The sequence below is a fragment of the Molothrus aeneus genome, chromosome 4 (assembly GCF_037042795.1).
Source record: "Molothrus aeneus isolate 106 chromosome 4, BPBGC_Maene_1.0, whole genome shotgun sequence".
Classification (NCBI taxonomy): domain Eukaryota; kingdom Metazoa; phylum Chordata; class Aves; order Passeriformes; family Icteridae; genus Molothrus; species Molothrus aeneus.
The window spans coordinates 45,681,344-45,694,126 of NC_089649.1; the positions used below are offsets into that span (position 1 = coordinate 45,681,344).

Sequence of the window (12,783 nt, forward strand, 5' to 3'; positions counted from 1 at the left end):
CCGCCGCCGCTCACGGGCGCCCCGCAGCGCCGCGCCCCGGCCGCGCCCGCATCCCGCAGCGAGCGGCGCTCGGCCCCTGCTGCTGGCCAGGAAAGGGTAAAGCCGCGTCTGTCCGCATTCACCGGGACCCAGCACCGTTGCACTGCCCGAGGAGGAGAGGTCCGCAGCTCCAGATGCACCGCACTCTGAACCCCCGCTGGTTCTCTTCTCACAGCGAGACCGAAGTCTGAACACAGCGCCTAGCCCGTGCTGTAGCAAGGCAAATACTTACCCCCTTAATTTACTGAAAAATAAGAAAAACTGCAAGAAACAAAACCAGAACCAACTGTCCCCCAGCACAGAAATCAGCCTCCCTTCTTTCTTATAGCCCTATACCCGGTATTTGTATCGGCTCTTCTGGGGCCCCACTTTTCCAGTTCAGCGCTCAACTGCAAGACTTTACCAGTGCTGGACAGCTGTTTCCTGAGTTTCCCAGGGTAAAAGCGCATGCTGCTCTTAGTCCCATCCAGACTCTTCCACTTTTGGAACCAGCACTGGTCACACAATTCATGATCCTCCATCACTAACACAGATGTGTTTTTGTCAGCCAGCTCTCCAGATTCAGGTGGTCCCTGGAGAAAAAAGCCTCGCAGCTTTAGATTTTGTCTGCTCCTTAATTTTTTGGTCCAGTCAGAAGTGGTCCTTCTGATATTCTTAAAAGAAAAGGTAAGATCCATGCTGGGTTGGACCAAAGAGCTATCTTCCTCTTTTCTTTTGTCTCTGACTGTGCCCGATACCAGGGGTTTTAAAGGAAGAATATAAGTTTAGGTGGGCATTAACTGATATTCTCCCACTCCTTAGTGAGCTATTGCTCAGTGAATTCCTGCGTCCAAGTGATATTTGTGAGAAAAACTAGTCTATGACTCCAAATAAAGACTAATTGCTAGAAATCACTTTTTCACCTGCAGTCTTCTAGAGAAGACTAATCACACAAGCCCTGGGAGGCACAGTCTGTTCAGTCCCATCACAACTAAAGCCACAGTCTACAGAGCACTGATAATTCAGAAGTTTAAGCTCATGCACCAGGTCTATTTAGACGGCTGTTAGGTATATTGACTGCTACTTTTAACATTAAGTGTTACATAGGTATATATGGATTTATATCCAAAATATATAGACACAAAGCACCTTGACTACCAGAGCTGAATTTGGTAGCAATCCTCCAAAAGATTCAGGGGTTTTGATGTGTTTGGCTTTACTGCTCTCTGCAGCATTTGCACATTTTTAAGAGGTAGAATTGGGTGGTAGAGAGAGAAAACTTCAAAAGTTTCCACCAGGAAAGAGGTGAATCCAGCTTTTGCCAGTTCCTTCAGATCAATCAAATTGCTCAATTACATCAGACCTTTGTTGGCAAAGGTGAAACTTTTCACTTTCCTGGAGCAGGAAATAAGTATTTGTTTGTTTTTGTTTTGTTTTTTTTTCTTAAGAACCAACAATTTCTAGAAAGTGATGCAATCACAGATCTCATTCATCAAATGATGAATGGGCTTCAGGCTTGCATAGCTTTAGTAGTAAGTCTTGTTCTTTGAGTTTAGTATATCTTATTATAAAAATATTAAAAAGCTAGAATTTCTGTGGAGAAACCCAAACCTTTCCAGGATGTGCCATGATCACTGGAAAAGACCCAGGTCCACTAGGTGGCACAAAGAGTCCACGTAAAAGCCAGCAGCAAACCGGGAGTGCCTTTCCTTCCATTCGGCATCTTTATGGATTTATGCAAAGCAAATGGGTACAGATAAAGATTGCAGACACAGCTATAGTCCAGCAACCCACACATGTCTTTTCAGAAAGACACGTTCAGATGTCAGTGGGTTCCTCTGGACTAGAAGCTCAGTGAAAATCTCCCCGAAGAGCAGTATCTGCTGCTGCAGACCTTGACTGACTCACAGCTGAGTAACCATGCTGAAACTCATTTCTGTGTTTGTATTCATGAAAATATAGCCATTCCTGCTCAGGAGCATTTAAACTGAGAAAAAGCTAACGTAATTTCATTTCCCCCCCCCCTCCTCCATTTTCCATCATACCATTCTACTTAGTTTAATTCCTGGGCTATCACCTTGAAATGGTAAAGGACATACTGACAACACTGCTGGGGCAGCTCTGCTTGGATAATGTTGAGTTTGCAGCACACACAGGTAGGAGAGGCAACCACCATGATAAATTCTGAAAGTCGCCCAAGTTCTAACATAGATACAACTAATACTGAGACAAGACAATGGCAGTTATTTTTATACTTGTAATTTTTAAAATGTCAAAGATCATAATTTAGATAATAAGTGCCAATTTCACCACAGCTGGGCAAGCACTTCCCTGATCACACCGTGGGGAATTGTAGGAAAGTTTCCTACAGCCCCAGGGTTGTTGCCCCTTTGAAGACTGCCTAGTGCAACAAACCCTTGCTCAAAACAGGGTCACCTACAGCTGTCCAGGACTGTTTCTGAGTGGGTTTTGAATACCTCTGTGGAGGAGACTCCACAATTTCTCTGGGCAGCCTTTTGCACTGCTCAATCACCTCCATAGAAAAAAAAACAAAACCCTGATATTTCACTCAAATTCCCTGTATTTCAATTTGCACTCAGTCTTGTACCTCCCCCTCTCCCAACCAAGAGGAAATGTTTTACTCCCACCCACTGTTACACATGGAGATGCTCCCCTCCTCGAGCCTTCTCTTCTCAAGCCTCACCAGCCCCAGCTTGCTCAGACTGTCCTCATGTGAGAGATGCCCCAACCCCTTAATCATCTTTGGGCTGTCTGCTGCACTTCCCAAGAACAGCCATGTCCACGTTGTCTTGGGAGCCTGATGGAAGACTCTGTATGCTGGGAGTTGGTTACCTTGGGCAGGCCATGTCTGCAGCCCAACATTATCATCTTATTGCAAAAGTCCCCTACCTTCTTGGTGATTTCTCATGCGCAGCTCCTTGCAGCACTGATTCATTCTTCTTCATCACAGCCAACAAACTCTATCTCTCTCCTCACCCAGCTAACCCACTCTTTTGTGCCACTTGTCTTCTTATTGGACACAGCTGTGGCCTGTTAAGGGCAGGCCTGTTCCTAATCTTTGGTGATTAGTACAGCTGCAACTCCTCAGGTGTGAGATTACCTTCTGCACTATCCTAATTTTCTTACATCCTATCCCCCCACAGCCCAAATGTGAGCAGGGGCTGCCACTGTGCAGGGGATCTGCTGGAGCCCCCTGTGCCAGGCCAGCTGCTGTGCTGGGGCAGGGATAACCCTGCAGCCTGATGGAGATGCATGGGTTGGTTCTCTGCCTCTGTGGCCAAAGCCCTGTGCTAGCAGTGCAGCCCCTGACACCATTTATAGTGCAGTGTGGATGGTAAGGCTTCAGCTCCAGGAATTAATATTACTGCAGCTACCATGATCTTTGTGCAGCCTATGAAGGGTCAGAGGATGAAATGAAACTGGAATATCTTTTTATACAAAGTTGCAAGACTAGAGTACCAAAGCCACACACCCCTGGTTTCTTACACTGCTGGAAAAGACAAAGAAGTATAAAGTTCTCTCCCAAGGAATGATCTAAGCCCCCCAAAATCTGCAGGTTTCATTAAGGAATAACAGCCTTTGCCTAGGTCAGGCTGCCATATATATGTCAATTTCTGTATAAAACATTTCAAAATGGAAGAAATAGAAATGGAAGACTGAATCTCTCATGTTAGCTTTTTTTTTTTAATTAGCAACACAGAGGAATAGCAGTGTTTCTCATATTGAGAGTTGACAAAAAAAGAACAAATTTGGCTTCCCAACTGAACCCTAGAATTATTTACTTATCTTTAGGTTAATTACCTAAATTTTAGGGACATAATGTAAAACACAAAAACCCAAAAACCAATTAATTTTAAGGATTTCTCAAAACCACGTTATGATGTTTAGTTGAGAAATTCAGGTTTTAATAAACAGAAAACACCTGTGCTTTTATTATCTCTGGACTCCCCTGCTTCTGATGCTAGACTCTCATTGTTTTGTAGAAAAACATCCCCAATGATTACTGTTTGCCTTTATTATTTCTCTAAAGCTGTTTTTCCCCCATCCCAATTGCAGACAGTAAGACAGACAACTGCAGTATATGGAATTTTATCACGATTTCATGTCTGCCACACTCCCCCTGTAACTCACCCCAGCTGAGGACTACACACAACAGCCAAGGGTGCTTTTGATCTTCCAAAGGTGGGAACAGCAGGGAAGCCTCTGGGAGCAGAGTCCAGGTGAGCCACATTAACATCTTGCCCACAAAAGGCTCATTTTGTACACGGCATATGCAGTAGTCCATGGATTTAAATCTTCCACAAATTTGTGCTTGTTTTCTACTTCATTAATTGAAATACTTGATTTAAAAGCAAAGTTGTTTAAAAATTACTTTTGTTTTACTCTAGTTGCTTATAAAAATGTATATAAAATAATAGTAACAAGAAAACAAATTGACAGCTGTACTACAGCCTGAATATTAGTACTGTTTTAATACTAGAAATCTGCACAGGCTTTGGTCACCCCAATAATACCAATTTTATTATAACACCTGTGTTCAATGAGGTCCTAATTCTTTGTAATTGATATATCCATGTAGGAATTACTATTAATTGAAGTGTTATGGTTTTAATTGTAATGCCAAAATATGCATTTTTCAGTAAGATGAAAGACACTGTTTTCAATAAAGTGGAACACTAGCTTTTAAAAAAATAATTCCAATTTAGAAGGGTTTATTTACAAAATAGGATATTTAAAAGTCACCACTGAAGACATCAAGAGCAGGACGTGAGTTTTCTCCTCCTTACTAAATCAACCTGAATAATTAACACCAATTAGAATCAGTGGAAACTACTGACTTAATTACAAACAGTCTTAATAGGTAAGTAACAGTTAGAGACAAAATCCTCCTCACTCCTGTAACTGGCAAATGAAAGACCTAGAAAGTAAAATGTGTAAGATGCACCCACCATGAATACACATGGCTGAGAAACCTCAAGTGATACAAGTATTTTCAGGTACTTGTGAATTGGTGCTCTAAGCTGCCTTTAATCAGTAAAATTTAATACATAATATATGATACAATATTTTCAGTTAACACAATATTCTTCATAAACTTTAAGTGGAACAATCTTGTTGCAAACTAGATAAAATCTAAGCAAAAAAATAAGGTTTTTTTCCCCCATGTTATTTAATATGTTGTTTGCACCTTAGAGATGCTGGTAATCACAGGTTTTTATTGTTGTTGGGCAAGCAGAACTTTTGGCCAGTGCAAGGATGTGCAGCAATGCATCCTCCCATTTCTAGTGCTCTGTATAATTCCTATGAATACACACCATGTCACCCTGCTGGCATGTAATTATTCAGAAAACTCTATGTTCCTCACTGCATCTTATTTCAAAGCCTAAGTTTGAAATGCTCCTCTGCTAAATACCCCAGATATTTTCAAGATTCGTTCTCACTTCATTTACCTAATATGTATGTCACAACATAAAGTCCTGTGTCACCTCTACAACAGCTTGAGCTTAACTGGGTGAATGATTCCAGGTTGCTCTGAACGTTTAAAACCAAAATTTGAGAAACATCTCCAGCTATGATTCAAAAGTTTGAATATAAAATACTTTGAGAATTTTTTAATATTTAAAGTATTTCAATACATCTTTAAAAATTTTTCTCTTCACTTTTCATTAAATATGGGGATATTTAAAATGCAATTTCACACAAAGATTAAACTAAGGGAGATTGATAGAAAAAGTAATAAAGAATAACTGATATATATTTTTTATTAAGAAAAGGTACTGTAAACAAAATGCATTCACAAAATAGGTAATTGATACTTTTAAATACCATTAAGAAAAACCTGAAAACAGAAAACACTTGTTAGAAACCCAAACATAGGAAATCATCATGAGTAGAAAACATACACTGGCTCAGCATTTTTAACACAGTTGGGGATGTTATTCTATGTTAGCACACATTACGATGAATAAACTTCTCCAATCTTATGAGATAAGCAAAGAAATAAAATAGAAAAATGAAAACAAGAGATTGTCAAATCAATACTCATTTCCTTCTTTTAATTATTATGTTTCCCAAAAAGTAAGAAAACTTAGCCATGTTTGATACAAAACCTGTCAAACAGCCAGAAAAAGTCAGTCACTCCTGCCAGTTGGGAAAGCAGAATTTTGCAAAGTTGATTACTTCACCCATTCTCAGAGGTTTCAAAGGTAATCAGTGATTTGAAGAAAACAGATGTAAAATACAAGTATTCATAATTTATATTAAAAAAGTCCTTGTAACAAGGTAATGCTTCAGCTACTCAAGTACTGGTTATTCCTTGATGGTCACATTTCTGTGGAGAAAGAAAAGATGTCAAAATAAAGGTAACTATTATATTTTACTAATTAATATTAGGATAAAAAGTAGTAATTAGCTTTAGCCTCCTCAGATGGTCTTCTTTTACTCCCAAATATCAACTATTAGCATATTACTTAAAACTCTACACCACTGACCCATTGCTAAAATAATTTACAAAAGTAATAGTGAGATGAGGAGGAAAAGAAAATTTCTTGAGAAGATGAAATCAGGTCAGAGAGAGACAGCTGTAACACTACAGAACAGTAATTACAGAGTACACTTTACTCTGGTAAGCTCCCAAGAAGGAATAAACAAGGAGGATGAAAGATGGTAACAGCTCTGCTGAGATCACACTACTGTAATTGATACATTTAAAAGGCAAGATGCATAACAACTGCATGTGAATTCAGTTGTTAAAAACCACATTCTTTAAAAATACACACTACATGAAAATGGGGTATTTTCTGGTAAGATATGGTACAGAGTTGACATGGATACAAATATTAGATAAAAATAGTGCACTACATGGTATCCTCCAAGCACAGCAACTGGACTTTTTATTGCTCTCAGGACTCACTGTAAAGCAAGGAAGACTAAAGACAATTCTCTACTGATGATACTCCTCAGAAATACATAATCTGTCATCACCTCAGTCAAAATGTCATTTTGCAACATAACAGGGTATGCCTAGGGGCTCACCAGTAAAGCAAAAGCATATCTGCTGGTTCATCCCCACTGTCAGTATCACATTTGCTACATTTCGTCTTTTTGCTTTGCCCAAAAATTCGCAGAAGACAAAAATTGCTGACAATATAGCTTCATGCCAGGCTGAGCTCAGTTCTCAAGAAACCTGTGTTTTTGTTAACAAAAGTAAGCTTAGAACAAGCCATAGGTATTTACCAGCAAGAATAAACTTTAAAATCTGTTAGTTACATTCATGACCTGTCACGCCACACATATTTCCTACAACAATCACTCTTTATCTCTTCCTCTCCTTCCCCTTTTGATAACAATTTATTATTCAGTATAGGACAGGTGGGATATACAGTCAATAATCAGGCCTGTAAAACATAACTGGCATCACCTAAAGCAAAAATGATCTCTAAAAAAACAAACATGACAGTGAAAATGAACAGGTAAGAGGCTGATTTTGATTTCTTTTTTATGGACTGTAGTGATCACGATCTTAGACATTCATAGATTCAAGCACTAAGAATGAAAAAATACATTAATTATTTTTATGCATTTGAATTACTTGAATTACTACTTGAATAAAAATATTTTATCTCCAACTTGTTTTGGAGATATTTTCATCTAGTCTAGGGTTCAAATGCATTTAGTTGAACTCTTCTCTGGAGTGTCTTTCCTTCATTGCTGTACTCGGGAGAATTTCATGGCATTCCTCTTAATATGAACCATTCACTGTTTGGAGATAACTATTTTCAATAATGAACTGGTACAGTATATCTGGATATAAGAAATGGTAGTAATATGCAGGCAACATATATTTGAAAGTTGTCAGGTGGTGCAAGGCCATTAAGAAAAAGAGGAAGGAAAATCCATTATATTATATGGTCTTTGGAGAGCACTTTGCATTTATTGGTTGCAATCAATATTTTATAGTAGGAGAGAGACAGCAAAAGCAGAACTTAGAAACATCTGAAGCGTGTAACAATTTCATACAATCACAAAGGTATTATTTAGAAACAGTTTACACCTGACTCTTAAACAGGAAAGGCTTGCTGAGCTCGAATCACTTACTTTTCAGCTGCTGCGTGCTCAGCTGTCCTGGCAGCGCCGCGCTCCGGGGAGTGCGAGGGAGACCTGAGCGTGGAGCTGAGCGGGGGCGAGGCGCGCAGCGAGGACGTGCTCAGCCCGTGCCGGCGCATCTCCTGCACCGCCCGCTCCCTGCAACACACGGACCCTCAGCCACACAGCGCCCACGCTGCACCACGGTAAAGGAACGACACACAGCCTTGCAAAGACTCTCCCTTTCTCATAAAGCCCATCCATTCTATTTCTTGAGAAGGGATTTTTTTTATTTCCAGGAGAAGGCATTTTTTTATTTTTAGAAGCAGTGGTAAAGTCACAAAACTTATGAAGAAATTCAGAAACTGTGTAAGATTTTTTTCTTTAAGCAGTTTTCAAGATGAAAATATTAAATTTTGTATGACAAGAGGAACGGAGTTTTCCATAAAAATTCCTCACTATTCAAAAAAGCAACAGTTTTAAAAGTGAGAAAGAAGAAATAAGGAGGGAGAGTCAATTCACTGAAAAAGCAGCATCTTACCGTTCAAATCGCTCAGTTGTCAGTTTCCTTTTTAAAACATCAGTGTCAGTCTGCATCTGTGCAACTTTACTTCGAAGCATGGAAACCTCTCTATTATTGCTGCTTCTAAAAAAAAATCATGAGAAGCAACAAAGTTTTCTTTCAACAATGACAGCTAGGAGCTTAGAGAAGTTAGAGAAAGATAAAAGCAGATACTGAACATGTTGTTTCACAGAGTAAATCAAAGACAAATTAGAAGTAGCAAGAACCAAATGAATGCAACAGAATGTTTCTGGAAGAACCTAAGGTGAGAATGAAGCAAGAAGCTGGCAAGTCTGTCACTACATCCTGACTACATCATGCTCTTTTTCAGACAAAGGTAAACACAAACATGTTTGATAAAAACAGACAAAACAATTATATCATTAGTTTATTGCTTTACTGTTCTCTGTTGCAATTTGAGATAGACGTTGTGTAAAAAAAAGAAGAAAAAGGCAGTAAATATCCACAAAAAGTTACAAACTTAACAGACAATGTCCTCAGTAAAAATTTTATCAAGTAGGCTGGAACTAAATGGCTAGCCATAAACAAAACTGAACCAAATCTAAGTAAAAATTGTATTAAAGCAAATACCAGACCAGCAAAACTCAGTCTGAAAGCTTGTTAAATACATCCTTGGTATTTGTGCCCAACTGTTTCAAGTGACAGAATCAAAATTAAAAGGAGCCTTGAAAATCTTCAGAAACATGATTAATATACTTCTCAGTAAATCATCAGTTTGGCTTATTCAATGCTTGGTCACAAAATACCATCAATTACATTATAAATGAAGAAAAATAAATTGTTGCATGTTAAATAAGTTGTCTAAGCAAGACTCTAGACAGCTATGTCATTCCATACAGTCTTCAAAGCCACTGTGAGGTGGAGTGCTCAAAAGTCTCTTCTGGAGAAGCAAAGTTGTACTAGTTTATTGCTAAAGCACTGGACTGGAGTTCTGAAAAATGAATTCCACTTCCAGCTCAGTCACAGACTTCCTGTCTGGCACCCACTGGTCTTTGACTCCATGTTCCCTATTCATCAGTAAAATTCCTAGAGTGGTATCTTGATCCAGTATGTTGAGAACAGATGCAGAAGACAAGACATCTTGATGATAATTTATATGTCCTTCAAAGACAGGCAAATGCTTTCAGGATGGAGGTAAGAATTCAGGGCCCAATAACATTATTGTAAAATAAAGAAAGAAAGCAAACAGTCTGTGAGTTCTGAGGTCATTCCGTGTCAATGACATTTAAACAATATTAAGAGCATTAAGTAAATCACACCAAAATTTAGAAATATTTTGAAACCCTTTATGCACGGTAATCATCATATAAGTTTACGTGATGATACACGATTTTCAGATGACATCTGTCTCTTTCACAGTAGATACATATAGCTCTCAAGAAATAGTTTAGCTATTCCATAATCTTTGTTTATTTAATTCTATAATCACTCTAGAGCACCAAGACTTCATTTACTGTACTATCACCCATGCAGTACTCAAAGTAACAACCACTTATTCTTTACACAACTCATAATTTCAGCACTGGAGAACTTCACAAGTCAAACTTAATTCTGAGAATCCTTCTAAAGTCAGAGGTTGTAGTAGTGCCATTTTCTAAATAAAGCAGAGGAACAGGTACTATAAAGCTAAAACTTTAAATAATGTTCAAAAATATTGGCACATGACTCTTGTCAGTTAGAGCTGAAATTCTGCCAAGTCAAATGAATTTCTGTATTTTGCAAGACACAAACCTAATTGTCACATACGTCAGTCACAGCTGTGGCATTTAAAGTTCCTGCTCTTTAGACTACAACTACCACAAGCCAAATAGTAGAAAATAAGACATACACAACTAGTTCTCACACCTGAACACTTGCCTAGTAACATGCAGAACCTTTGAGATAAGCAGTGGAAAAAAATTCAACACCACCACTCTTCCTCCAAGAGAACATTTTCCTTCTTCCTGCAAATATCTCACCCTATTAACACTGCAAGTATTAACATTTACAAAAAACAAATGAACCCTACAATGTGTGCAAAAGAAAAAATAGTGAAAAAAATTACTATGTACTTAGTTAAAGTTTTATAATGTTTGTACACAAAGTAACTGGATTCAATTTCATTTAAAAATTCAATTTCATTTAAAAACTCCTTCTTTCCTTTTAATTTCTTTTTGTTTGGTTGGTTTTTGGGATTTTGTTGGTTTGTGTTTTTTCTAATTTTCACAATAAACTCTGTAATCAGGACATTCTAATAGCTTATGTTTGTTGTATGGAATTAACATTTTTTCCCCAAGTAAACAAAAATCAACAATACTAAAACATGAAGCAATTACTTGCACAGGGGCAATAACAATGCCATCATCTCCAGATTCACTGAGAACATTGCTACTTGAGGTGGACCATCATAAGCTATCACAAGTTGTAGCCTCTACATAAATCAACCAAAAGCATATTTCTTCCATATCTGTGTCACCAAGTTCCAGACAGTTTAAGTGGGCTATATGCCACATCTCATGAGGAGTATTGCCTGTTCCATTAACTTCCACATTTCCTTTCTCTTCCTACATTAGTGTTTACTAAATGGGTGGATTTCTACATCTGAAATCCTGCTTTGACTTTACTCTTCATCACCATCTGCACTCGGCTGCTACTCCTCCTTCTTGCTATTTAACGCAGAGCTACCACTAGTTCCTGCTGATGTATCCTTAGGAGAATTTCACACACACAAAGTACCTCCTCTCTTAACTTCATTGCTCCAAAGAGATCAGTCTTTCTTATATACAAGTGTTCTTTAGGCAGATCCACAGCAGAAGTTGTTGCTGGCCACATTTAGTGGAGGTGTCAGGTTTAGTTCTGTTTGTATTTCAAAGGAATAAGTGACACAGGACTTTTTCCACAACAGTTAATATCAACAGCAGCAAAAGTACTTTTGCTTTTTTAAAAGCACTATGACTTCACTATTTATTATATAAGTGAAAATGTATGTATCATTATGTAATAATGATTTATGTAATCAAAGCAAGGACAACAGGCATCTTCAGTAGATAAGCAATTCACATTTACCATGAATTTAATATACTTGGGGTTTTTTTGTGAACACTAAACACATGTTGAAATTTTGTGTAGAGGATGTTTCCTTTGGAACTCCTGTTTGACTTTACTGCTTGCACTAAACTGATGTCTACCAAAGTCCTGATTAATTGAAAGCAATATGAAAGACCTGTAAAGAAACTTTAAGTAAATGATGCCATAAAAAGCCAAAAGACATTCCTGCAAAAATTTGCTCAGCCATACTAAACACCCAGATTTTGTGAATAAGTATTGTCATATTGAAATATGCTTTTGCAAACCACATAACACACACAAACATTTGTTAAAACTTACAGTTTGCTCTCAGCCAGGGTCAGCTTGTCTTTCAGTAACTGAATTTCGGTATCTTTGTCTTGGGACATTAATTGATTCTGAAATTCTTTGTCTCTACTAGTAGCCAATAATGTTTCAAGATTCTGAACTGTAAGTCTCTCACTGGATAGCTGCTTTTTCAGCAACTCTCCTTCTGATTTTGTATCTTCTAATTCTCCTAGAACCTAAGGCATAAATTTTATAGGTTATTAGTACACTAATTTACAAAGACAGAGAATTTTATTATGTGAAGAGTTGTTACAAAAACTGAAATGAACAGAAGTTTCATAAAAAAGAATAGGAAACTGAACGCACAAAATAATGTAAAGCCTACAATTCTTTTAAACTATACTTAATTTAAAACTATTCAAGCTGTACATCTATCAAATGTTTTACTGGGAGCTACATTATTGAGTACCTTGAACATGAATTGGCTTTAAACAATAGAATTTTACAGAAGTACAAAAATAGTATTTACTATACTTCATTCTATTTGACTAGGTCAGCTCATAATTAGCCTCTTGGCTTTTGCTGAAAATGTAGGAATACTTGTTTTCCTCTTCAGTTCTGTGAATATAAACAAATTTTACTGTTCTTGAGGTCTTGAATATTACAGTCACAGAAAGGCTGACCAAGCCACTAAATGAAGACAAAATCAGCTGTAAAGAAAAAGGCTCAGAAAATATGAATAT

The 12,783-nt window shown here is 37.8% G+C and overlaps 1 protein-coding gene across 1 annotated transcript in view; it reads right to left on the minus strand.

Moving 5' to 3' along the window:
* Positions 1–5,783: 5,783 nt before the first annotated feature.
* CEP135 (centrosomal protein 135) overlaps positions 5,784–12,783 on the minus strand; it is a 30,997-nt gene continuing 23,997 nt past the window's right edge. Inside the window, exons 23-26 of the mRNA XM_066549091.1 lie at positions 12,074–12,276; positions 8,666–8,770; positions 8,137–8,283; positions 5,784–6,370 (exon numbers count right to left, since the gene is read on the minus strand). Of these exons, the coding sequence (XP_066405188.1) occupies positions 6,349–6,370; positions 8,137–8,283; positions 8,666–8,770; positions 12,074–12,276 (477 nt within the window). The 3' untranslated portion in view covers positions 5,784–6,348. The remainder of the gene's footprint in view (positions 6,371–8,136; positions 8,284–8,665; positions 8,771–12,073; positions 12,277–12,783) is intronic.